This window comes from Vulpes lagopus, chromosome 7 (genome assembly GCF_018345385.1).
Source record: "Vulpes lagopus strain Blue_001 chromosome 7, ASM1834538v1, whole genome shotgun sequence".
NCBI classification, from domain to species: Eukaryota; Metazoa; Chordata; class Mammalia; order Carnivora; family Canidae; genus Vulpes; species Vulpes lagopus.
Genome location: NC_054830.1, coordinates 110,292,852 through 110,320,655, shown reverse-complemented (window position 1 = coordinate 110,320,655; position 27,804 = coordinate 110,292,852). Strand labels below are relative to the sequence as shown.

Sequence of the window (27,804 nt, the reverse complement as noted above, 5' to 3'; positions counted from 1 at the left end):
TTTATTAATAAAGACAACAGAAGAATGAGGTTTCAATATTTTATTCAAGTTTTACTTTAAGTGATGTTAATTACAGCATTTGAAGGGGATGATCTAATTCCACACAAAATGGAAGACTCTAAAATGTACCCATTAAACTGCTAAAAAATAAACTGAGTAGTGAGAATATAACAAGTCCAATTTTTATTCCGAGTGTTGTCACAACGTGATTACAGTCACAGAGACTCTTCCCAGCTTAGAGCTGGGACTCTTAGAAGCTATTTCATACTCTGGTGCAAGGGTAGAAAACCACAACATGAGAGGGAATTAAGTCCTGAATTATTGGCTTAATCACATCCACCTTCTCCACCCCAAAATGGCACAAAAGAAACAGCTATCACGCCCTGCAGACTACTTTTGGTGTAAAAGAGGTGATGGAGTGGGTGGAAACAGGTCATGAAAATCTGTCTAAAAAAAATCTCTTTCAATGAGTTTGTACACACCATCAATGAGCCTCTCCTTCATTCGGGTAGGAAACCAAAGTTCAATTCTCAAGAAGTCATCATTTCATTCATTGACTCAATATCAATTAACAAAGTGCCTACAAATTATCAGCTTCCACTTGCAGCCATTTCTAGATAAAAAAGAAACCTGAACTCTCTAGAGGGGCCACCAAGGTCCCCCCAAGTCTACAGCTGAAAGGACTTTTCATGGAATTGGGTTTCTTCTGTACCTCTGAAAGGGTAACACTTTAAAGCTCAATCATCTTTAACCTGGAGGTCTAACATGATATTTAGCAATACTTGCATCCCAGACATACAACATTAAAAGGTACACTAAATTCTGAAGGTAGCTATGCTCAAAATAGTTTAAAATTAAATGATTGTACAGTATCCATTTACGCCTGAAACTCCAGTCCTAGACCAAGCTTGTGGCCGCCAGCATTGACATTCTTGCCATCCAGCAGAGCCGATAGCGTCAGTTTGATACCTGCAGGGGAAAGAATCGGGGAGAGGAAAGAGGGGGGAATGGAGTAGAGAAAATATAAGAAATCTCAACACATAGAAGACAGGTCAACACATGGAGGCATGCCAAAGCACACTGGCAAGACCACAGCAATTTCAGAACCTGCTTTGGCTGTGTGTGATCAGCAAGGCCAAACCACATGGCCCATCAATCCCTGTTACTGAACACCATCTGACTAATTAATTGATAGCCTAGAAGGAGCTTATAAAACACCAATTATTATTCCACAGCCCACCCAAACCCACTTTAGGGAGTCCACTTTCTTTTGTCCTCTCATCGCCCCCTGCTACAATAACCTCTCTACCACTGGCACCATGCAGTAAACTTCTTCAGCAAAAATACCTTGAAATGAAACCCAACCATGAATCAGACTCCAAGGCCTCACACTCAGTGTACACACAAACACACACACACACGCACACAAATAATTGGTATTTTCCCTACAATAGCTTGATTTTGCCATCAGATAATCTTAGATTTCTAGAGTTCAAAGACCCAACATGATGAAACTAACCCCAAGGTGGTACCATCTCCTGTAGTTCTAATAAACAAGGGACTGGTCTAGCCAATCGTGCAAAGGAAACCTGCACAAGTTATACAATAAGGATGATCTATGTGCTAATTTTAAGAACCTGCTGGAAATAAGTATCGAGCATGATGAATACACTGGAAAAACAGATGGAAAAAAATAACCAAAAGTATAATGTACGTTAGCCTTGACCTTTTTTCTATTTACTACTTCTAGTTTCCAAATGTCTTATAATGACTCTATAACCTTTTATAAACATTTCATTATAAAAACCCTATATACACTCATTTAAAATGTACAATACAGGCATTATATAAGCAGTAACATAAAGCAGCAAACCAGCACCCTAATTTTCTTTAAAGCAAATAATTAATCTCACTCATTTTCACAAGCAACACATACCTGGCTTTAGGGTCTGAGTGTATCCTAAACCTATCAGGCTGGAGTTGTTCACTTTAGCCTAGTCAAGGAAAAGATAAGACACAGTGAAACCGTTAAGTACTTTATGTTTCCTTCTCCAAAATGAGTAAAAGCTTTGTAACAACCAACTCTGGACTTCAGGATCAAATTCTCTATCTTTATGACAATTTTGTTTATGGGATTCATTCAAGTCAACATGAAATATATAAAATCTGAGAGCTAAGTCTCAGAAAAGAAACTCAAAGAGTCAACACAACTATCAATTAAAAGGAAGTTATTATTTAAATTTGATTCCTGAAGGTATGAATGCCCAATTTCATTTATACTGAGTAGGTCTGAATTTATAACAGGTGAAGACACTTTCATTTGTGGTCAGAGAAATAGAAATCTTTCTTATATGGAAGACTTCTTCAAGATCTATTTAATTAGGATAAGGGAAAACAGCAAATGCCAGATGGGGTTTTGAAGGGGGTTTTTGTTTGTTTGTTTTTTAAGGCATAGCATTGTTAGAATTTTCCCTTCATGAAAAAAGCAAGCAAAAATCATACGGACATGAAGAAGGTTTGGCACTGCCATGCCTGAATTTAAAATGTATGCTGGAGCAAAAGAATGACTTTGCCAGTCACTTAAATTTCAGCACTTAGTGAATGCTGATTAATAATTAAGTTCAATAAAGCAGTTGAATCAATAATAATTTTGCCCTCACTCTTCTGCCTGAGTTGTAGGGCCTCTCCCTGGCCCCTTTCTGGTGAAATAAAGAGAGGTCAGGAGGGAGCACAGCAATCTCAAGTCATGAGAACACCAAGTCCTAGAAAAAGCTGAGGCTGCCAAGGTACATGTTTTCAACCTGACAACCCCCATGAGAAAGAACAAAGCAGGGGGAAGGAAGATCTCCCAGCAGTCAGTGAGTGCCCCATCTGGCTGTTCGTTTTGCTTATACCATCTAATTACTAAGGCCCCTTTTCCTAAGGCACTTAACACTCAGGGAGCCAGATTCAGTTTCCATCTCAGACTTCAAATGGGCTGTTTGTAAATTACACAAGCACCATCCCGTAACATGAGATTTCCTCATTCCACTCCAAAAAGGATGCAGCTAGTAATGCCCTGTGACAAAAGAGATGAGCTGAACAGGATTTAATGCAAAAACCGTGCAGCAATTGCTAAATGCCAGGGTCTGGTTTCTTAATATCCAATACAGGAGCAGGGCAAGAAAATGAAAAATGAGAAGGAAAATGAACATTTAAAACCTTACGGTTCAAGGTAACCCCTTTACAGTCTGCAGGTGGAATAAGGGCTGATTAGACGAAGAGGCTCCCCAGCAAACCATCAAGTCCAGACGTCAGTGTTTACCAACTGTCTGCCCCATCTGCCTTTGACCTCTCTGAATTTTCAGTTCCTCATTTGTGAAAACAGGGTTGGGATGATTTTTTTTTTTTTTTAAGGCACCTACCTCAAATAGGTTGTGTAAAAATTAAACAAAGTAACCCACCTATAATGGGCTGCACACAGTGCCTGGCATGCACAGTGAGTGCTATTACTGTTATCACTTTCCTCATTTCAAACTCTTTCCACAGGGAGAAAATCTCTAGCCCAAGCACAGAATCCCAGCCCTCCAGAGTGATTCCAACCCAACCTTCAGGTGGAGCCTGGGCAATGCATGATTCCACAGGTACTCACCGAGAAACAGGCATCAGGGTCAATCTGATACTTGGCTGCTATTCCAAAGCGAGTGTTACTATTTCCTGCTGTCCAGGCCAGATTGACAGCGGTCTCTAACTTCTTATTCACCTTCTGATAAATGGAGCCACCAAACTCTGTCCCATCGTTTCTGCAAACAAGCATAGCACAGATGCCCAAAGACTGGCTAGAACCAGGCACAGCTGTCCAAGTCTAACAGAGGGCAGGGATGCTATAAATGGACCAAAGCTGACACAAAGCAGGTACCAAATTAGGGAAAAGCCTGACAGGAATAGAACAGACACCAGCATTGGGAAGGTTCAAAGGAAGGGAAAGGCTATTTGAACCATCACTAGGAACACCAAAAGGCAGGAAGCTCAGGATGCATGGAACTTCAGAGGTTTGCTTCCAAAATATTCTTTAAAATAAAACCAGCAAGTAAGACATTGGGATTCTGGGAAATTTTTCTTTTTTGCTGCTGCTGATGTTATTACTTTTATAAATGTGACTATAAATAACAATGGTAAGGAAGCAGAAGCAAATGAGAAGAGAACACAGCCAGAAATGGTAAGAAAGACTGGGCCTCTAGTATTCTTCAGAAGGCAAGTTACAGCCCTTAGCACCACCAGCTGCAGCCACTGCTGTGAAGACACAGCCAAAAGTGACCCGGTCCCTCAGAGGACCAGCAATTACAAAAGAGCTTAACCTGAAACTCAGACTCCTCTACTTATGCAAAACTCTTAGCGCAAACCGCACTATCTCTACAGTTCTGATGGATGAAAGGGAGCTACTTGGTGCTTACAAAATGTTTCTAGCTTTCAAAAACGGAATGAAACCCAATGGGACAAACTCCTTCCTCTCTTCCAAACACCCCATATTGACTCCAGCCTCTGAAAATATCCCCCTCCCCTCCTTATATTTTTAACATGAAACAATCTCAGAGTTGTGCCTCATCGTCTTGGGTGTTTCAAGTAGAAACGTCATCAGAAACTGGTAAAGAGGGCAGCCCCAGTGGCTCAGCGGTTTAGTGCTGCCTTTGGCCTGGGGTGTGATCCTGGAGACCTGGGATCAAGTCCCGTGTCGGGCTCCCTACATGGAGACTGCTTGTGTCTCTGCCTCTCTCTCTCTCTTTCTCTCTGTGTGTCTCTCATGAATAAATAAATAAAATCTTAAAAAAGGAAGGAAGGAAGGAAGGAAGGAAGGAAGGAAGGAAGGAAGGAAGGAAGGAAGAGAGAGAGAGAGAGAAAGAAAGAAAGAAAGAAAGAAAGAAAAGAAAAGAAAAGAAAGAAAGAAAAGAAAACAAAAGAAAAGAAAACAAAAGAAAAGAAAACAAAAGAAACGAAACGAAACTAGTAAAGGCAAAGCCCATGTGCTTTGGAATTCAGCAAAGAGCTTAGAAGTCACTCACTAATCCAAGGACAAATAGTTACTGAGTCACTGCAAATTCTACTCCTCACCAATACACTCTCCCTGAAGTAGATGCTCATAAATACATTCTAAATGCTGAAATGTTCCCCTGGAATTCAACCACATAGACGTTGTGCTTCCAGAAAGTACAGGTTGAGCTCAGGCAACCCCAATTCACATGGAATCCTAACTTCTTCAGAAAAGCTGAGTATGCTACAAAACAGCAGCTTGTCACAAATAACAGATTTATAAGTGACTTTAGTATAACTAAAATGGGAAAATTTGGGGGCCTCACATGTTTGTCTAAAAAACTTGTTTTTTCAATAAACTCTAAAACCAGCAACACGGCCATCTTCCTGTACTGAGCTCTCAAAACCCTAAACGGAGGGAATTCATTGTTCCAATTCATCTATATAAAGCACAAAGAAAAAAAAAAAAAAGCACAAAGAGCGTCTATTACACATTGGGGCCTCCACAAGCACCAGAGCAACCCAGATTAGCTGTGTCAGCTGTTTCCACGCCAGCTAAAAATAAACCATGTCCACTTATTAAAAATCAGGTATGTGAGGCTCAGGTATGTGGGGAAAACAGCTAACAGTCATTGTTATTCCTAGAACTGATGCCAATTTCCAATTCCAAACCAAAGAAGGTCTTTCCATTTCAGTCAAAATTCTAACTTCGGGACACCTGGGTAGCTCAGTGTTTTGAGCATCTGCCTTCGGCTCAGGGTATGATCCTGCAGTGCCAGGATCCAGTCCTGCATCAGGCTCCCTGTGGGGAGCCTGCATCTCCCTCTGCCGGTGTCTCTGCCTCTCTTTCTGTGTCTCTCATGAATAAATAAATAAAATGTTAAAAAAACAAAACAAAATAAAACAAAAATTCTAACTTAACAAATCTTTCTATATTGCTTGTACTGTTTTTCCTGTGACATTTTTGTATGTTACTTTTTTTTAATTTACCCATCTTTTTTACCTTTTTTGGTATACATTTTTTAAAGATTTTATTCATTTATTTGACAGAGAAAGAGTGAGCACACAAGCAGAGGGAGCAGCAAGCAAGGGAAGAGAGAGAAGCAGGCTCCCCTCTGAGCAGGGAGCCCTAGAGAGGCTCCATCCCAGGACCCTAATCATGACATGAGCTGAAGGCAGATGCTTAACCTGTTGAGCCACCCAGGTACTCCTTTGGTGTGTATTTCTACAGATTTTAACACATGTACAAGATCTGTGTGACCACTACAATCAGGATACAGAACAATTCTATCTGCCCCCCGCCCCAAATCTCATACCACCCCTTTGTGGTCACACACTCCCACCCCCAACCTAGGAAACCCTAGACTATCCTTCACTATGGTTTTCATGGGACTCTCTTGTTTTAAAAAACTCAAAAATTACTCCATTCATATATCTATTATGTTAATTCTGTTATATTAATTACAGTGGTCCTCCCTTATCTGAAGGGGATATGTTGCAAGATCGCAAATGGATGTCTGAAACCACAGATAGTACTGAAGCCTAAACTTACTGTTTTCTACTATACATACATACCCATGATAAATTTAATTTATAAATTAGACATAGTAAGAGTTTAGCAACAATAACAATTTTTGAATAAAATAGAACAATTATAACAATATACTGTACTCAAAGTTCTATAAATGTGGTCTCTCTGTCTCACAAAATATCTTATTGCACTGTATATCCCCGTCTTTGGTTTTGGGGGGGTTTTTGTTGTTGGTTTTTGTTTTGTTTTGTTTTGTTTTTAGAGAGGGAGGTATAAGGAGGAGAGAGGGAGAAGCAGAGAGAATCTCAAGCAGCTTCCATGCCCAGCATGGAGCCCGACACCGGGCTCCATCTCATGACCCTAAGATTATGACCTGAGCCAAAATCAAGAGTTGGATGCTTAACCAACTGAGCCACCCAGGCGCCTCAGAGTATATACAACCTTCTTAGGATGTTGTGAATGACAAAACACCTACATGATGGGATAAATTTTAGGTGAATGACAAAGACATGTGACATAGCAACAGGCTACTACTGATCTCTTGACAATACATCAGAAGGAGGATCATCTACTTCTAGACTATAGTTGAAAATGGATAACTGACATTGTGGAAAGTGAAGTGGCAAATATGGGGGAACTACTGTATAAAAATTCCTCATGACACCTGGGTGGCTCAGTGGTTGAGCAGCTGCCTTTGGCTCAAGTCATGATCCTGGGGTCCTGGGACCAAGTCCCACATCAGGCTCCCCATGGGCAGCCTGCTTCTCTCTCTGCCTGTGTCTCTGCCTCTCTCTCTGTGTTTCTCATGAATAAATAAATAAATAAATAATCTTTAAAAAATTAAAACTTTTAAAATAAATAAAAATTCCTCATGGTGCCTGGGTGGCTCAGTTGGTTAGTGTCTGCCTTCAGCTTGGGTTGTGATCTTGGGGTCCTGGAATCAAACCTCATGTCGGGCTCCCTGCTCAGCGGGGAGTCTGCTTCTCTCTCTCCCTCTGCTGATCCCCCAGCTCCTGCTCTCTGCTGCTGTCTCTCTCTCTCTCTTTCAAATAAATAAATAAAATCTTAAAAAAAAAAACTCCTCAAAAAAGTTTATAAATGGAAATGTTAATAGATATTAGTATCCCTTCCTTGTCTTTAAGAAGTCACTTCTTTAGTGACCTCTAGTGGAAAGAAAGAAAACTGGTAAAGTTGTCCCCTACTCATGCCACAGGTACCTCCTGCCTACAGTGATTTTAGACTTAAAGGTGCATTTCCAGGGTGCCCAGGTGGCTCAATCAGTTAAGCACCTGCCTTCACTTCAGGGTCATGATCCCAGGGTCCTGGGATCAAGCCTCACATTTGGCTCTCTGTTCAGCAGGGAGCCTGCTTCTCCCTCTCCCTCTGACCCTCCGCATGCTTGTGCTCTCTCTGTCAAATGAATAAAATCTTTAAAAAACAAAAAGTGCATTTCCATTCACCTAAATCAGCAGCACTCCACTTGAACTCCCAAATTTGATTACAAGGGGCTCTCTAACCTAATCTGCCCCTTCACCATACTGTCCAGTCATTAATAAAATGTGCATGCTATGCCATGTAGAGAAGACACCGTATGCAACCAAGATCATCATCCCCTAACCTGTCTCTCAGATCTACATTTCATTAAGCACAGCCACCTGATCTTAGGCATCATACAGAGAAAGAGAGCAGCACCTTTCCCCACCACTTTGTTACTAAAACTGAAAGGTGCTCTAATGTCCACTAAAGGACACTAGCAGGGAAGGGACACTCCTCTGGACAGACACCACGCCACTGCTGTAACTGATCAGTCATTCTATGTGTACCAGTTACAACACTGAACATCTCTAGAACAGAAAGAATCTAAGCCACTTCTGGAGATGAGCAGGTGGGAAACAGAAAAATACCAGAAGGCCATTTGGCTCATCTGATTTGAATATACTCACTTAAAAAAAAAAAAATGAATACACTCATTTTAAAGTGATTTAAAATTGAGCTTGGGGGCACCTGGGTGGCTTAGTGGTTAAGCATCTCCCTTCAGCTCAGGTGGTGATCCTGGGGTCCTGGGATCAAATCCCACATCGGGTTCCCTGCAGGAAGCCTGCTTCTCCCTCTCCCTATGTCTCTACCTTTCTCTGTGGCTCTCATCAATAAATAAATAAAATCTTAAAAAAAAAAAAAAAACTGAGCTTGAAAAGCAATTTCTCTTCTACACAAACTCACACACCACACTCATGTACACTTACACGTTAGTATGGAGCTGGAATTCGTCGGTCTTGTAGCCAACCGCAAAGTTGCTCTGGGTCACTCGGGACTTTGCAGTCTCAAAATTCATCTGGTAGCCAGCCAGCCAGCCCTCATAGCCCAGCACCAAAGCACCCCGGATGGAAGGACCAGCAATGTCAAAATCCACGTCACAGCCCAGGTTGATGTGCTCCCGCTTATACCCTGTCTTGATTTTAGCATTTTTTTTCCTGAAGGAAAAGAAATTGGATTAAGAACACAAGCTAACTTACTAACTTACCTTGCAACAACCATACCAAGAAATTAAAAAAAAAAAAAATAATAATCCCAGTTTATATACAGAGATGCAGGGCCAAGTCAGGGCCCAGATCTTCCTTATGCAGCTGCTGCGCCCTAACGGCAGAACACAAACTCTCCAACCAGAATCCAGTCTGCAGAAATGCCATAATAATGAAGTGAGAACACAGCCTGGAAAAGCTTGGGGGGGGAAAGCACTAAGTAATTGTCTTTTACTAACCTCTCCCTATGCTTAATGTAATGGTTTACACAGGCATTTATTAGGGAGAGTGCCACCATGTAATTATGAAACAGATGTTTCTTTGCTATCCTCCAAGTCTATGAAAAAGATATGGTGTATCTGTCATGAAGGCAGCAATCTCAACGGCAACTTTTAAGGAGATGGTTACTTTCTTACTTTGTGGCTCACTTAGTAAGTAAATAAACCAGCAAACACTAGCCAGATTCCTTTTAAGTATAAATATAACTGATAGCTTTTAATTCATTATTCATGAGATCCCAATGAGTATGTATTTCAGAGACCTGGGTATTGAGATGAACTGGAGGCCTTGCAGTCATGGGGGCCAGGTCCCTGCAAGTCAGGAAAAGTCCACAGGTCTTGTCTGCTAATCCCAGTTTTGCATATATGACCAGGTGAGTGCCTATCGTGCCTACTATTCAGGAAACATGGGTGAGTCATGTCACCTGCAAACATATTACCTTGCCTTTACCAAAGGTCAACATGGGAGGCAAGAGGGCATCTTTAAGAACAATACCAGCAATGGATTGAAATGTAACAAGTATGTTCAAATCTATGAATTCATTCATACACTTAAAACACATACATAAGTCATCTTCAGAGACTAGAAAAGCAATATGTTACTTTGAAACAATAAATTAAAAAGGAGGCAAACATTTAATCCACCTTTCCTACACTAACTCTATCTTAAAGTAACCAATAGTTAATCAGAAGTTTCTTTTTATTGCAATATTCTAGCTAATACCTGAAGAATGAATGATTAAAGTAGAATTATCACCAGTTTGTGACCTCTAATGAATTGTGAATAACACTAACACACAAAGAACAAATTGGGCCTTCTACGTCCAAATCATAGAAGCATACAGCACCATTTATATTCTACAACCCCCCCCCCCAGTTGAATCTAAATGCAATGAAGCCTCTAGACTTACCAATTCACAGTAAACGAGGGAGACAAAGGAACAAGTTAAATGGCACCACAGAGACGCAAACAGCAAAATGCAGTCTATATGTAATCTTACAGGACAAATGACCTAGTTTCAACTTCAATAAATTGCAAGTGGGGAAAAGGAAGAGGAAAATCTAAAAATTAATGAGACTTAAGGGCCATATGAACCAATTTTTGCAATTTTGCATGGGTAACTTTTGATTCTGTAAAAAAATAAAATCATGTAAATCTGATCAGGCTAGAGATTTAAAAGTATGAAGGAATTTATTTGTTACAATGTAATCATATCGTGGTTATGCTTATTTAAAAAGGAGTCATGGGAGGGGATCCCTGGGTGGCTCAGCGGTTTAGTGCCTGCCTTTGGCCCAGGGCGCGATCCTGGAGTCCCGGGATCAAACCCCGCATCGGGCTCCTGGCATGGAGCCTGCGTCTCCCTCTGCCTGTGTCTCTGCCTCTCTCTCTCTCCCTCTCTGTCTATCATGAATGAATACATAAAATATTTTTAAAAATAAAAATATAAATAAATAAATAAATAAATAAATAAATAAATAAATAAATAAATAAAGTCATGGGGATCCCTGGGTGGCTCAGCGGTTTGGCGCTTGCCTTCGGTCCAGGGCGTTATCCTGGAGTCCCAGGATAGAGTCCCACATCGGGCTCCCTGTATGAAGCCTGCTTCTCCCTCTTCCTGTGTCTCTGACTCTCTCTCTCTCTTTCTGTCTCTCATGAGTAAATAAATAAAATCTTTACTAAATAAATAAACAAAATCTTTTTAAAAAGCAGAAGATGAGCATCGTACATCTTCTGAAGTAAAACTCAAAAGAAATGATAGAGGATTATCAAAAACACAGGATGTGGACCTGGAGGCATGCCCAATGGCCATATCTAAAACAAATGAGTATAAAATATACTATGGTAATGGATTATAACCCACTGAGTAAAATAAATTTCGATGGATCCGAGGGATCCCTGGGTAGCTCAGCAGTTGACCATCTGCCTTCAGCCCAGGGCCTGATCCTGGAGACGCGGGATCGAGTCCCACATCAGGCTCCCTGCGTGGAGCCTGCTTCTCCCTCTGCCTGTGTCTCTGCACCTCTGTGTGTGTGTGTGTATTTCTCATGAATAAATAAAATCTTTAAAAAAAAATGTCAATGGATCCATGCTGAAATAAATAATTGATTAAATAAATAAATGGAGAAAAAGAAAGAACTCTTTCTTACAGCAGAATCCCAATTAATAAATGCAGAAGGAATAATGGGAAGAGAAAATCACCACTTGCCAAACATAATTGTTGCAGGCAAGAATCACTAATGGATACTAACTTTCTTAGTCAAAGGATAAGAAACAGAATATTTACAGAGTCTCAAAGAATCTCCCAAGATACTTATTTACAAAGAGAAAAATAGCTACATAGAGAAACCTCACAAGCAACCTCACAAGCAGCACTTTAATCAAGTGATCAAAGTTAATGTCACTGGTAATGAGGCATACTGACATATATGCCCTGGTATCACACATCAAGACAGACACAACACAAAAATCACTTCTGTGGCTGTCAAAAATGCATAATCTGAATTTCACCATGAGGAAACATCAAACAAATCCAAATTGAAGGATTCTACAAAATAATTGGCCAATCCTCTTTAACACTATCAAGGTCACGAAAGAGAAAGAAAAACTAATGCCCAGATTAAAGGAGACAAAAGAGATTTGACAACTAAATGCGATCTAGTATCCTGAACTGGATCATGGACCAGAAATAAGACATTAGTAGGACAACAGATCAGTTAACTATATGAAAGCTACATAAATTTCCTGGTTCTGATGATCATGTTATAGTCGTCATGTAAGATGTTAACATTAGGAGAAGCTAAGTTGAGGATATATGGGAAATCTATATACTATTTGTGCAGCATTTCTGTGTATGTTAAGTATAAAACTATTTCAAAATAAAAAGTTAATTTTTTTTTTTTTTAAAAAAAGCATTCCTCTTATGTGTATTACTATAGGACCTAGAGACTTCTCTGCAAACCTCCCAAAGGTAATAGGAAATACCTTACAAATTCCAAAGTGTGCCATCTCAGGGCAGCAGGCAAAGTCCTAGGCAGCAAATTCAAGCATGTGAGCACATCCTCCTGCCCCTCATGCTATCACAGGGTTTCTCTGGGTAACCTCTCTCATCACGGCAAAGTGCCGGGAGGAAGTAGGCAAGCAAGAAACCAATGCTGCTGCAGAGAAACTACAGCAGAGATGAGAAAAAGAGTAAATCCAGCTCCTGCCCAATGGTCTTCATGTGATCCATAACAAAGTTACAAAAAACTATAACCTCCAGACACAGAAGCCCTGTGTGTCCAGTTCCTTGCAGTTACCCTGCATGCACTGCAGGGTCTGAACTCAGTAGACCCTCCCTCTAAAAGACATTTTTCAGAAGGGAAGAAAAGAAATAATATATAACAGCAAAAGATGAAATTCATAATGCCACTTAATGTACATTTAAAGACTGTGGAGGATTAATTTTATATGCGTATTTTACTATAATGTTTAAAAACCAAAAAGTGAAATTCAGTATATGCCCTTGAGCCTGTCAACGATATGCAAAACAATCTCCCCCAGATTTAGGAGACCCACTGTTCTAAGCAGGGAGGAAAAAAAGAAAGTTTTCCTCTCCTAGCCACTTTGAAAAGCACTCAGGAGCTGAGGCAACCAACACACATCTTGCCTCCTGATGAGCTCAATAACTGTCAAGCTTAAATGCTTTGTAGCTGAGGGTCACAGAGGAAAAGAGCAGCCTCCAGAGCCACCCTCAGAAGCCTCCCTGCTCCTAAGCAGAAAGCTGAGGAGAGGGCCCTCCCAGCCTGAAAACTGGGGCTGGGCACAGTGTTCACTTAACCCCTGCTTCCAAACATCGCCTGCTGCCCTATTGCCTTGGCCATTTGCATTAGCAGCAGCCTCATTCATATGACACAGAGCATTACTAGACCACAAGTCCTGAAGCCTGGCCACAGCTTAGGCCAGGAGAACCACAGTGGGCAGCACAAAACCTTACTACACAACATGGCTAAATGTCCTTGCTAAGAAAACACACGAGACTCTTACCCTGTGTTTGGTGAGAAGGATGAATCAAAGGTCAGCTTCAGTCCACGTGCAAGCTGAACCGAAAAGAAATTTGCCAGGCTTAGTCAAAAGGCAGGGCAACAGATGTCAATGAATAAAAATGTGTCTTTCCACAGGTGACCATTACCTGATCTTCCACAGTGATCTCTGTGCCTAGAGTGTTGTCAGTGTTCCATTTCTCTGTAAATGTCAGACCATATTCAGTCCATCTGTACTTGGTTTCCAGACTGCCCGTCACTTTGGTGGTCTCAGTGTTGGCTGAACCCGAACTTGTAAATTCCTTTAAAAGGAGAAAGAGAGTCATAACCTGTACGCCAGCACTGCCATGGTACATCATGCCACCCTAAACAGAATGCATTTTCCTTTATGTAAGAATGTGTGTGCACCTGGGTGGCTCAGTGGTTGGGTGTCTGCCTTCAGCTCAGGGCGTGATCCCTCAGTCCTGGGATCGAGTCCCACATCGGGCTCCTCAAGGGGAGCCTGCTTCTCCCTTTGCCTATGTCTCTGCCTCTGTGTCTCTCATGAATAAGTAAAATCTTAAAAATATATACATATATATGGAAAAAAATATATATATATGGGAACAAAAGCTATTCCTATAATTCAATTCAATATTTAAATACAGATGGGGCTAAAGAAATCTGTTGATTAAAGGACTCTTATGGGGAATTCTTTGTCAGGAGACAGCTTCCTTCCTCCCTGGTAATGCTTTGGTCTAGACAGGAAAGCAATCCCCCTTCTATCCTACTTCCAGCACTGAGCTAAAGATGACACTGCAGTAGATCAACCCCAAAACTTCCTCCTTCTAACAATTACCACATGCACAATCTAAAAGGGACTGCTAAAGAGGCCTGGGTACTCAGTCAGTTGAGCATCCAGCTCTTGGTTTTAGCTCAGGCCAGGATCTCAGGGTCATGAGATCAAGCCCCTGGTCTTCAGATGGAGCCCTGGGTCTTCAGGATCCATGCTCAGCAGGGTGTCTGCTTGAGATTCTCTGAGATTCTCTTCCTCTCCCTCTGCAGTTCCCTCGCTTGTACACACATGTGTGCACACACTTTCTCTAAAATAAATAAATCTTAAAAAAAAATAAAAGGAACTACTAAGACTTTTAAAATAATTTTGTGGCATTAAAAACAGGTCAATTTTTTTTATTACAGATTTTTATTTATTTACTTGAGATAGAAAGAGAGCATACACAAGGGGCAGTGGGGGAGGGCAGAAGGAGTATGGAGCAAACTACAGGGCTTGATCCCAGGACCCTGAGATCGTGACCAACTGAGTCACCCAGGTGCCCCGAAACAGGTCCGTTTTAAAGTAATAAACAAGGAAAAATACAATGAGTATTAACAGCTGCTAAATTGGGGACCTACAGGCAGGGTTCCCCTGAACCACCCATCCCATAGAAGATGCAATGAATGTGATAGCCACAACCACCACAATCAAAAAGGGCCTTTCATTTGGCTCTGCCACCCAGGACATGGCAGTTATTTACTGATCTACAATAAACAGGCATATTCCATGTCGGTTAGACAACTTACCAGTCCATTCTCAGATTTTGTTTTCAAGTCAAGTTTTATTAAGCCAAATCCTAAAAGAAAGAAGATAATGACTATTAACAGGTTAAATAACTCGAGTAGCATCTCTGCCTCCCTTCTGCTGTTTCAAAATGCCATGAGTGTATAGGGAGCCTGCCTCCGCTGCTGCCTGCCTACGTGTGGAACTCAGGGTGTCACCAAAGAGTGGCACACCGAAAAGGCACGGCACCCCCAAGCCTCAACTGCACTCCCAGCAGACTGTGAGGAAAAGATGCATGACAGCGCAAGCACGTGCCTAAGGATGGGCTACATTTAGAAATCACACTCTGCTGCAGTGGCATACAAAGAGCTGCTCCAACCCGTGGGAGAGGAAACCAGAATGTCCACTTGCCTGTAGCAATTCATGAGCCTGCCCCTACCAGGTGCACAAACCAAAATTACTTTACTAGCCATAGACAGCTTGCCTTTTTTTCCTGACATGAGAGTTCTAAGAGCTACCTGACCTATGTCTTTCAAAATGCAGTGGGTAAAATCCCTACGTGCCAACCCAGTCTGCGAGCTCACACACTCACCATAACCCTTAGTGAAGACGTCCCTGGCAGATTTGCCAAGATCAGCATACGTGGGAGGCACAGCCATCTTCTGCTACAATAAAAGAATCACCAGGAGAAATACATTAGTAATTAGGGAAATGAGTTTTCCACCAATAAAAATTATTAGCTATAATTAACCACCAATAAAAATCATCAGCGCAGAGGTCCAGACTCCTTATTCTCCCAGATGTGCATAGGAGCACGGGAGTCTTGTGCTCTAGTGCTTCTTCTGGCATCCATGAGTTTTTGTTGACAGCATATCAGCCTGCCTTTAGACTTCTCCTTGGCATCCCCAGGACTGAACACAAGCCCAGAATATAGCAGGAGTCAGTAAATATTTGCTGAATGAATTAATTGTCAAAGACACATTCCCATGAGCCAGCTACTTCACTGAACTGCAGGGCTCTTGCCAATGAAACATATCTTCTTACAAAATGTCGGCTACTAAGACATTAAATTCACTGAATAGAAATCAGAGCTTGTCAGGCCAACTTATTCTCCATATGGTTCTGATTTCATCCATTCAACAAAATACTTACAGATTACCTACTATGTGCCAGAACGAATGTAACTTTTCACAAGATTTTGCATTTCAGGGGAACCTACTTTTTTTTTCAAGATTTTATTTATTTATTTGACAGACACAGAGAGAGAGCACAAGCAGGGGCAGCAGAAGGAAAAGAAGGCGCCCTTCAGGGGAACCCATTTTTTAAGAATCCTATTCCTCACAGAGAATACAGTAAAACTGAATAATTAGGCAACTTTCACATGGAAGGAAATAAAACTACACACATCCCTCAAAAATTAATTCAAACAAACATTTATTGATTTGTTTTATTTTGTTTTTAAAGATTTTATTAATTTATTACTTTATTAATTTATTTATTCATGAGACACAGGGAGAGAGAGGCAGAGACACAGGCAGAGGGAGAAGCAGGCTCCATGCAGGGAGCCCGATGTGGGATTCAATCCTGGGTCTCCAGGATCATGCCCTGAGCAAAGGCAGACAGACACTCAACCGCTGAGCCACCAAGGCATCCCGACATTTATTGAGTTGTAATGGTACTTTATTTTTAAAACCAACTCTCAGGGGCACCTGGGAGGCTTACTCAGTTGAGCATCTGCCTTTGGCTCAGGTCATGATCCCGGGATCCTGGGATCAGGTCCTGCATCAGGCTCCCCACAGGGAGCCTGTTTTTCCCTCTCCTATGTCTCTGCCTCTCTCTGTGTGTCTGTCATGAATAAGTAAAAAATCTTTAAATAAATAAATAAATAAATAAATAATCAAAATACTACTTGAAATTGCTGCATATCACTAAATCAGTCAACATTTATTAAATACCTCAGTGATCAAGGAAGGCGAGTAATTCAAATAGTCCTTTGCCCTAAGAACCACAATGTATCCCTGGGAGGCTTTGCTGTGATGTATCACACACATAAAATTAAAATCCAAATCCAGGATGGCACATACAGTGTGCTCCACCCAGGAGGAGCCATGAGAAAGCAACCATAGCCTGCATCTTCCTCATTTCCACAATAATTAGCCTTAATTAGCAGAATTTCAATAAACTCATGGATGGTTCCACTAATTTTTAAAATATAGGGCAGCCCAGGTGGCTCAGTGGTTTAGCACCTGCCTTCGGCCCAGGACCTCATCCTGGAGACCCGGGATCAAGTCCCACATCAGGCTCCCTGCAAGGAGCCTGCTTCTCCCTCTGCCTGTGTCTCTGCCTCTCTCTCTCAGGCTGTGTCTGTCATGAATAAATAAATAAATTTTTTTTTTAATTTTTAATATGTAGTATACCTAAATCGCCAAACTGAATCTGCATCTACCCCATCTGAAGCCACATATATATGTAGTCACACAAATCAACACCTGCACAGCATGCCCTTGGTAAACGGGAACCCAATGAAAAGTGGTTCAAGTGATCCCAGGGGGACAGTATCATAACTGGAAGCTGCGTTGCTGACCTAAGCCTTAACTTCCAACACATTGCATGAAGCCCACAGAAGCAGAGAATATACTGTAAAATAAGCAAGTATAAACTTCCACATTTTGAAATTACAAAAGTGTGGTCCAAGTCCTATTTTACTTTTTTCAAAGGCTTTGCTAATTCTGCCTCACCCCACTTTTGTGTCAGAGCAGCGTGGAGTGGAGCAGCCCCGTGAGCTGTTTACACTCTCCTATTTTTGTTGCTCTTGTTATTTCTTACACGTGATCCGGCTAGAACCATGGATAGCTCAGTCCACGTCTGCATCAGGCTACAAAGAACAGGAGGAAAGATCCATTTTAGGCTGTCCTGATTGGCTGTTTCAAGTCTGGGGACTCCCCTCTCCTGACTTGTTCCCCTCCCACCCTAAGCAAACCTCACAGACATCCACCCCAGGGGCAGACCAAGAAACTGAGCACCAGAATACCCCCAGCCTAAATAAACATGCTCCAGCCACAGATGGCCCTGGCTCCTCCCAGGAGAAGCAATGAAACAACCATGTGTCAAGGCTGAGACAACGCAGCCCCCAGGAAATGTGCACATCTCAGCAAAGGGCCCACAGCACTCTCCACCCCAGCCAATGCTAGTAGGGATTAGTAGACTGAGCATCCATCTTCAGCGCTGCCCTTCCCCTGACACAAATGCAGCCCCCAGGTGAGGGGAAAAGCAGGACTGTGCCAGTGTCTGGGTCAGCTAAGCCCTCCCTCATACCTCAGGGTCCAGCGCCTTCCCAAGTACCCTCTGCTGCCTCTAGGACCCACCTCACCAGACATGGGCAGCTTTCCTAGCTGGACTGGTCTGTCCCTCAGTGAAAAGACAGATCACTCATCATTTAATGTGCCCCAAATGCCCTCACTCATTACTAATCCCCAAAACCCAACAAGCAAAGCCACCTGCCCAAAAACACTCCACTGTCAGCAAACATGGCCCTAAAGTACACAGCCGTTAAGGAGATTACCATGGAAGGACAAGGGAGTGGGGACCGCAGAGGGAGCCTGGACCAGGCCAAGCGCTCTGTGCAGCTCCAGCTCAGCTACAGGGAAGATGCGCGGGATCTGAGTGAAGCCAAGCCCACTCCTGGACCCAGGGAAGGCGAGAGGATGACTCCCCCTCACTAAAGGCCCCAGTGTGCTGTGCAGAGGTAGCTTCCCCTGTGCTTTTGGTGCAGTCCTCCACTTTCCCCGCCCAGTCTCCTTCTGCATTTTCTGAGGATTCATGCAAGGCCTGAGTCAGCTCAGCTTTCTTACAACTGCCAACAGCACCCAGAAAATGCCCATTTTTACATAGTTCTTAGCACCCACTGCAAAAACAATTTTTAGTGTAGAAATAATGATTTCCATTCATGTTTTCTCAGGTCAGGACCAGAGGGAAGAGAGCTAGGCATCCTGCCTTTTCACTTAACATCCTGCCTGTGCTGACTTCAAGGTTGAACTCTGGCCCTAGCCCCTACCTCCACCCACATTTGGTGAGCTCCAAATTGCTCACCATCTGTCTCTGTGACATCCACTCCATGTGCCTTCAGGAGACCAGACTCTGGAGGCTGACCACAAAATGGGGCACTCTGACACAAAGCTGGCCCTGGACAAATGGGAATCAGAAGGCTGCCTGGGGGAAGGCAGGAACCTAGTTGTCTGCCTGGGGAAGGCTTCAAGAAAGAGCCTAGGGGCATGGTTCTGGAGGATATGTGGGACACAAGGGATGAACAGGCCTGGGCTGGGGAGACCTAACTTTGACAAGGACTAAGTAAGCCACAACAGGCAACAGGAGTCCCTGGTATCCCTCCACTGCCGCCTAGCCTACCTACCCAACCGTTCCCTGGCTGACCTTGAACAGATTATGCAAGCTCCACTTCAGTTGAGGAATGAAACTCCAGGCAATACTGGAAGCTCAAAGCCTAGAGATAGTATATCGCCCAGCATGGCCTGCCTAACACTTACATAACCTCCGCCTAGAGGGAACATAGCTTCCTTGACTCATCAGTTGCCGAGCAGTGACGGCTGCTCTGCTCCCAGCGCCCCCACCACTCCCACAATGCACACCTACCCCCAAATTGCGCCCTTGAACTCAAAGCATCCCAGAGCCTGTCACGCCTAAATTCATCCAAAATATGTAAAAAGCTATGTGTCAACGATGACAAGCCCTAGCACGTAGCAGATATTCAATATAAATGTCTGTTTAATGAGTAAATGTGCAAAGAGCATGAAAGCATTTTTATAGTAGGAGGAAAGAAACAGAAACTTAGTATCCGACAAGAGGGTCTAAGTCAATGACAATGTAAACCAGGCAGTAAGAGCTCCCTCTGCAGCAGGGGGTGGAGAGACCCACAACCAGCACCCTCTTCACCTGAGGAGAGCTCAACTCAAGCTGACAAGACTACGTGCCTGCAGAAGTGATCACTGCCTCTTCTGACCTCGGAACAAGGCATGGACTTTATTCTAAGGGCCTCAGGGAGCCACTTTAGAGTGAATGACATATCTGTGTTTGAGAGGCTCACTCAACAAACCAATTGGCAAAACTGTAAGTGAAAACATCCACTGCTGGTGTGAAAAATGGCCACTCCCATTCACGCCAAGTGTAAGTACTTTGTACAGTACAGCCCCTCTGGAGACAGTTGCTGGCCTGTGTCTAAGTGGGCATATATCAACCTCGTGGCAATTCTGCTGTTAGGAACCCACCCAAGGCACCCAAAGATGTGTACATGAGGATGCTCACTGCAGCATTACTTATAACACACAAACTGGAAACTGGAAGTACCTTAAATGTCCATCGACAGGGAAATGAATGAATAAAAAAAAAGTTTTTAAGATTTTATTTATTTATTAATGAAAGATACACACAGAGAGAGAGAGAGAGGCAGAGGGAGAAGCAGGCTCCCTAGAAGGAGCCCAATGCGGGAGTCGATCCCAGGACCCTGGGATCACGACCTGAGCCAAAGGCAGATCATCTGCTCAACTGCTGAGCCACCCAGGCATCCCATGAATGAATAAAAATTAAAGTACGTGCAAACTAAGGAGTACTATGTGGTAGAAAGAACGAGATGGATTTATGCATTGTGGCAAAGAAAGCTATCTTTGATATACAGCTATCTTTGAACAACACGGATTTGAACAAGTCTACTTATATGTGGATTTTTTTCAATAAATACAGTATAGTACTATAAATGTGTTTTCTCTTATGATTTTCTTAATTATTTTTTCTCTAGCTTAGTTTACTGTAAGAATATATATATAATATATGCAACATACAAAATATAAGTTAATCGACTGTATCTTATTGGTAAGGCTTCAAGTTAACAGTAGGCTATTCATAGTTAAATTTGGGGAGAGGTCAAAAGTTATACAAGGAGGTGCCTGAGTGGCTTAGTCTGTTAAGTGGCTGCCTTCAGCTCAGATCGTGATCCCACGGTCCTGAGATTGAGCCCCTGCATCAGGCTCCCTGATACATGGGGAGCCTGCTTCTCCCTCTCCCTCTGCCTACTGCTCCCCCTTGTTTATGCTCTCTCTCTCTCTCTCTAATAGATAAAATCTTTATACAAGGATTTTCGACTGCTTGGGGGTAAGCATCTCTAACTCCCATGTTGCTCAAGGCCCAGCTGTAGTTAAATGAAAAAAGCAAGTCACAGACAATGTGTTAATTCCATGTTATTAGAGGAAAACCCTTTTACAAACACGTTTGTATATTCACACATTTGTGAATGATGGAAAGGCATGTTGAAATGCTACAAGCCCATCTGTAAATTGTGGCTGCCTGGGAGCTGCTTCTGGAAAGAAGAGGGGGTTTATGGAGGTAGTAGAGTTAAAAATAGGATTTTCAATGTTTATTCCACTTTATTATTTAAGTTGTTGGGATACAATGATAATTTTTTTTAAGGACAGGAAATTTAAAAATCCAGCCAACGTGTCTGAAATTGAGCTATGTTTGCCTACACGACGCAATAAGTCATGTTCTAAATGGCTGTTGCAATAGAGGAGCCAAAAGGAAAAGCCATGTGGAAAGTATCTATCCTGGTTCCAACAACAGATGCAAACCACACTGAGATGTCACAGTTAACAAGCAAGGCCTATAGGGGACACATTCTACTCCCAGGTGACCACCTGTGGCTCTGGACATCCTGTCCAGGAGGCAGGAGTTGGACAGTTTCCTAATTTTAGTGTGCATGAGAATCACCTGAGCCACTTGTTCAAAAGCCTCCTTCCCTCCCTCTCAGCTTTTCCTAGCCTAGCAAACAGGCAGGACAGCACTTTTCTCTGCAGAGGCAGAAGGATCCAGACACAGGAGCCCTGGTACCCTCAGAGAGCTAACCACCACTGAAGTGGTTCACACAGGAAGCAGGGTAGCCTTAAGTCCTCGAGGCTTAGTCGGGATAAATCTTCTGAGCAACATTACAGCCAATGGGTTGACAGACACTATCTTCAAGGGCAAGGGTACAACAGAGCTAGGACCTAAACACCAGGAGCCACCCTGCTACAGCATTTCCCAGCCTATCTGGGTGCCCAGGCAGCAGGATACAGTGACTACTAGAAGGAGCTATGAATCTGGCAGAGGTTCTACTAGCACCAGCCTTTACTAGCTATATAATTTTGGAAAAGCCTCTGATGAACTTATATTCTCAGTGTCTCATTTTGCTCACCTATAAAATGGAGCTAACAATAGTGTCTTTCTTGGCCAATAGGAGACACCAGCAAAAGATGGAAGAGTGAGGCTGGGGCACTTGTTCCCCAAGCTCCCTCCCTGCTGGGCATTAGGTGGGCACTGATGACCTTTCAAGGCCATGGCTCCTGCCAAGGGGCCCCATCCAGGTTCCAAAGGACTCAAAGTTGTGGGGAGGGGGAGGAGGTGGTGTGGAGCACATCACTTGTGAGGTGCTCCACACTCCGCTCACGTCTTGGCAAATGATCCCTTCATTATTACTGCACATTAAGTGCATACCTGATTCCTGCAAGGACCCCAACTAACATGGCAATCACCTCCATCACCATCACCACCGTCCTGGATTTCCCTTAGAAAGGGAAAATTGTAAGAAAGCCTTTGGTTCTGCTGTTTCTCTTAACAGCATTAGAGGTGGTTTGTCTGAGCAGAACTGGGCCAGCATATAGGAGGAGCATCAGACCAGCCAGGGATTAGAACAAAAGCACCTCCCCCCTAACCCTGGGGACCAGGAAAAGCAAGTTCCCCAGGAGGAGGCCAGCCCAGCTCTGAAAGCCAACATACTGGGCCCACACCATCAGAACATACTGGGCCCACACCATCAGAAGCTGCCACACACATACCCATCCCACACTTTCTCAGGGAAAAGGCAGCCCCTTGTTAGGTCTATAGGATGCTGGCAAAACCAACATCGTGTGCTCTGGTACCAAGTCTGTGTTTCCGGCACAGCTGTCCTTCCCTCCCACTCCACAACAGTCTCACACCGGGCAGCCCGGCTTCCTAGGCATTGCTTCTATTTTCAAACACCCCGGGAGGTAGGCCACCACCAGCACAGCCTTCCATCAGAAGCCTCAAGACAATGTAACTGACCCGGGGACACCCTGCCTGCCTGCCTGCCTGCCTGCCCACCCATGAGGTTTAGGTCCCATGCACACCCAGAGCTCCGGCCTGGCCTCAGACTCAAGTTACCTGGAGCCTCACTGCCTGGCTTGATCCAGTGGGGTTAAAATAGATAGTGCTTGGGCAGGTAGATCTGGGAGTCAAGCAGCCCTGAGTTCCAATACCAGTTCACAACTCTCTGGATACGTGGCTCAGGGCAAGAAAAGTCTCACTTTTCTCAGGTTCTAATATGGGGAAAGAGTAGCTGTCTCAGCATCACTGTGAGAACCGAATTAGATCGGTAACATGAAATACTTAATTAATACAGTGAATAGTGCCTGGGAGGTATGCAACAACCACAGATAGTATTTTATTAGAGATTTACATTTTATGTATTTCTTATTATAATTACCGTTGCAATGCAAGTTATCAAAAGGCCACCCTCTACCTGACCACAATGAGGAACTGTTTAGCTGAATATTCTCCCAGTAGGTCCTAGAATGCATCCTATCTCACCCGAGGAAAAACTGACCGTTCAATCCTGACAGATGTCCAGGGTCACTGTCCTTGCAACAAAGAGGGATGACTCCACGGGACTGTGATCCACTGCAATCCACTGACAGCTAGCCTACGCCCAGCCATACACATGTTCACTCCAATCAGTGGGAAAGAAAACACTTCCCCTCTGAACAGCAAATCCTACCATTCAAAATGCATTCACATCTATTAGCTCATCCCAGTGGCCCCTTGGTGTGGCAACTTCAGTGCAAAATTGCCAGCCCTGGAACTAGCCAGACAACCCCCTGAATCCCAAATCTGTGCTCAAGCCTCCTGACCCATGAAAAAGAAACAAACCATAGTACCTCTCTCCCAAGGCTTCCAGGAGAGTAGATTCAATGTTAGAGAACACATGTTAAGCCCCCAAGAGGGTGCTGAGCAGGGCCCTCAATTAAGGACTATTTTGATGATGATGATGATCACACAGGGGAGAAACTAAGGAACAAGACATTGACTTGACCTGTACTAGATCCGGGGGCTCGTGTCAGAGCTGTGTTGTGAACTCAGTCTGCTCTCCGAGACTCCTTCTAGCACAGTTCTGGGTAAAGGGCATATAGATACCCACCCATACCCCCCTAAGAGCAAGCAATGAAAAGAGGATTGTGCCCAGGCCCGGTGGAGGATCCCACTGGTCACATTTCCTCAGTGGCTACCAGAGGTGTCTGTAGGGAGCCCAAGGCCACAGACCCTCTGAGTACCATGAGGGGCTGCCTGCAGACTTGAGCTGGCTCTCAACCACACATGCCAACAAAGTCATCACCAACAAAGAGGGTAGGCCATGAGAAATCCCATCAAGGACCAAGTGAACTTCAGTCCCTTGGGAACATCTTGCGGGCAAAAGTGGAGGGCCAGCGTTCCTCCTTAGCACCAGCCTGAAGGTTACTGTCCACATCTGCCTATTGCCCAGCAGGACCAGCAGCCCACAGTCAACTCATCACTATATGGTCCCCCTAAGCCACTGTATTTGTGTCTACAGATAGCCCTTGCCTATTGCATACAGAATAAAATACAGAAATAAAACTAAGTAATCAAGTGAGAGCAGTACTACCCCCTCCCCACGGTCAAGAATTTTACTCTGGACAATCCCCAGGGTCAAGCATTTTACTAATTCACTCATCAGAAAGGGGAAAAGCACCAGGCCCAAAACCTTAGGAGAATCCCACTCACTGGGGTCACCCCACCACCACCACCCTGCAGGCCCAGAAACACCAGTTCTACGAGTTTCCCACAGGATGTGAAAAAGTCACATAACGAAGGTAACAGGTTTAAAGCAGATTTCAAATTAGGAAACAGATCTGCAGGCAGCCCCGGTGGCGGTGGCGCAGTGGTTTAGTGCGGCCTACAGCCTGGGGCGTGATCCTGGAGACCTGGGATGGAGTCCCACATCGGGCTCCCTGTATGGAGCCTGCTTCTCCTTCTGCCTGGGTCTCTGCCTCTCTCTCTCTGTGTGTCTCTATGAATAAATAAAATTAAAAAAATCTTAAAAAAAAAAAAAAAAAAAAGAAAGAAACAGATCTGCGTCTCAGTGCTCCAGGGCTGTACATTCAACTACAAGTCTTTAAATATCTGTGACTCTCTCCTAAGCAAGGGTATTTGCTGGAAGTGAATGAGTGTGTGTCCCTTAGGATGTCCAAGATCAAGAAACTCTGGTCTGGGCCTGCAGCCACTGCATATGCCCATTCAATAATTTCACAAATACTTAATGAGCACCTACTCTAAGCCAAATGCTGCAATCGTAAAAACTATCCTTCTCTCAGTAAGGGTGAGTTGCTTCTTGGATAAAAAGCAAGATTGCATTTACCCCCACAGACCCTTCTCAAGTACCTAATGTGCGTCAAGTGGCACCACCCCAGGCGCTGAAAACAAAGCTGCATAAGGCTTAAGCCTAACCCTGTAGAACTCAGTCCAGAGCTGGGCTGGAGAAACAAGGCAAGCCCTGGGCAGTCTGCCCTGGCCTTGCCAACAGCGAATGGAGAAAAGGAGGGATCCATTCTCTATCTCCTCCAGAGAGGTGAGGCTGGTCAAGGGAATGGGTCAAACGAGGCTAGGCTTCCCTCAGCTCTGCACCCAAAGGCAACTTCCTGCTTCAGCCTGACCTTGTCTGTCTGTAAACTTAAAGGATTTTTCATGAATTATCCTGAAAATTGGTCAGTGCCCAGTATACAAGTGCTTAGTAATAATGTTTAAAATAACAGCAGCTGGCTGTTTATTGAACCCTTTCCAGAACACCTCGTGGAGTAAAATGGTCTGCAGAGGGTGGGCCAAATCCTCCCAAAAAGCCTCAAGGCTGTCCCGCTTTCCCCTGAAGGCTTCGTGTTGACCAACTCATTTTATTCTTCCCCAAAACCCGACGAGGGAGAGCTATAACTGCTCCTATTGTACAGATGAGAGCACTCAGGCCTGCTGTGGTCCCGGCTGTGTGACCTTGGACAAGTCACTAGGGTTGCAAGTCCGGAAATCCAAGGGCTCTGAGCCAGTTTCGCGAAGGCGCCGCCGCACTCCGTGAATGAATGAGCGAGCAAACCGGGAGTCCCTCCAAAGGCCGAGGAGGCCCCGTCCCGCTCCCGCCCGGCCTCCCTCCCCGAGGCCTAGCCCCCGCCCGGCCCTCGAGGCCTCGCCGACTCCCCGGCGCCGCCCGGGGAGGAGTGGCCCCGCGGACAAGGCCGGGCGCCGGCGTCTCGGGGCGTGGGCCCACGGGCCGGACGGGGCGCGCGGGGCTGGGGCTGGGGCCGGGCTGGGCCTCGGGCACCGCAGGGCCCGCGCCGGTCCGGGGGCCGAGCCCGGCGAGCGTGGGCGGCGGGCGGTCCCCGCGCGGCCCGCGAGGGCGGGACCCGGGTCCAGAGGGCGCCGCCGGCAAAGGTCACCTAGAGCTGCAGCCGGCCGGGCCCTCGCGCGGCGGCCCGTGCCCCTCGCCCGCGGTCCCCGCGGTCCCCGCAGGCTCGAGCCCAGCCGCAGGCGCCCCGGGGCGCCCGGCCTCCCGCTCCCGCCCGGGCCGCCCGCCGAGGCCTGCTGCGCCCGCCGCTGCCCGCCCAGGCCCTCGCGGGGCGCCCCGCTGCGCCCGCTCCGCCCCGCTGCGCCCGCTCCGCCCCGCTCCCCCGCGCGGCCCCGCCGGCCCTCGGCCCCATCCGCGCCGGCGCCCCCTCCACCGCCCCCGCCAGCTCCCGCGGCCCGGCCCGCCCCCCGGGCGCCTGCGGGGCGCGGGTCCCCGGCCGAGGTGCCTACCTCGCGGGCGGCGGCGGCGGCGGGCTCAGCGGCACCTACCGCGGAGGCTGCTGCGCGAGGAACGGAGCGCACGGCCGGGCCGGGGGCGGGGCGGGGCGGCGCGGGGCGGCGCGGGGCGGACGGCGGCGGCGCGGACCCGCCCCGACCCTGCGCGCCCCGGCCCGCGAGCCCCGCCCCTGGGCCCGCCCCGGACCCCGCCCAGGCCGGGCCGGTCCCCTCGCCCGCGGCGCGCCGCCGCCCTCACCTCCGCGCGCCCTCGGCGCCTGCCCGGACGCGGGGGCCCCGGGCGTGCGCGGGCGCGGGGACACGCGTGGACGCCTGCGGGGGGCGCGGGGCGCGGGGGGCGGGGGCGGGCCCCCAGCCCCGGGGACGAGGTGACCGCGGACCCTCCCCGGGGAAGCCCGCGCGGGGCGCTGGGTCGGGCTCCGTGCCCCGGGAGCCGCCCCACGCCCGGCGGACGCGGAGGGGCGCCCACGGCCGGGGCTGCGGGCTGCGGGCTCCGGGCTGCGGGCTCCGGGCTGCGGGCTGCGGGCTCCGGGCCGCCGACCCTTCCCGCGCCCAGCCGGGCCCGCCGGCCACGGCGGCCGAGGGCCAAGCGCCGAGAGACCCCGGCGCGCCGAGCTTGCGCTCCAGAGTGGCAGGCGCTTGGCCCCGGGAGCGAAACTGCTAGTGGCCATTTTCGGAGCTTTTGAGAAGCGAGAACAGCAAACCGCGCTTCGCCAGAACGGCCCCCGCTGGGAGCCCGAGAGCGCAGACGGGAGGCCGCAGCCAGCCCGGGCCCCCCCCCACCCGCCCAGCCCGGTGCTAGCCGGGGCGCTCCCGCCAGGCCCGAGCCGGCGGCCCCCTCACCCAGGATCGCGCAGAGCCTCGCGGCCGGTTGGAGAGGCTGCGCTGCGCGTCTTTGGCCTCCGCCGACAACCGTTCTCCGCGGCTTGGGGCCGTGGAGGAGGCCGGGGCTCGGGAACCGGGGCACTCGCTCACCACCAGCTGTGGCGCCGATTA

The 27,804-nt window shown here is 46.1% G+C and overlaps 1 protein-coding gene across 2 annotated transcripts; it reads right to left on the bottom strand.

Annotated features, from left to right (window-relative positions):
- Nucleotides 1–25: 25 nt before the first annotated feature.
- VDAC1 (voltage dependent anion channel 1) lies at nt 26–27,804 on the bottom strand. 2 transcript variants are annotated; one of them, XM_041763663.1, is made up of 9 exons: nt 27,652–27,804; nt 15,485–15,557; nt 14,916–14,965; nt 13,505–13,657; nt 13,360–13,412; nt 8,782–9,009; nt 3,632–3,782; nt 1,937–1,994; nt 26–969 (listed from the first exon to the last, which is right to left on the bottom strand). In XM_041763663.1, the coding sequence occupies exons 2-9, from the start codon at nt 15,549–15,551 to the stop codon at nt 878–880; spliced, it is 852 nt and encodes a 283-aa protein (XP_041619597.1). In that variant the 5' UTR covers nt 15,552–15,557; nt 27,652–27,804; the 3' UTR covers nt 26–877. The 2 variants fall into 2 exon arrangements, with proteins under 2 accessions (XP_041619597.1, XP_041619598.1); XM_041763664.1 differs by lacking the exon at nt 27,652–27,804 and adding an exon at nt 26,803–26,930.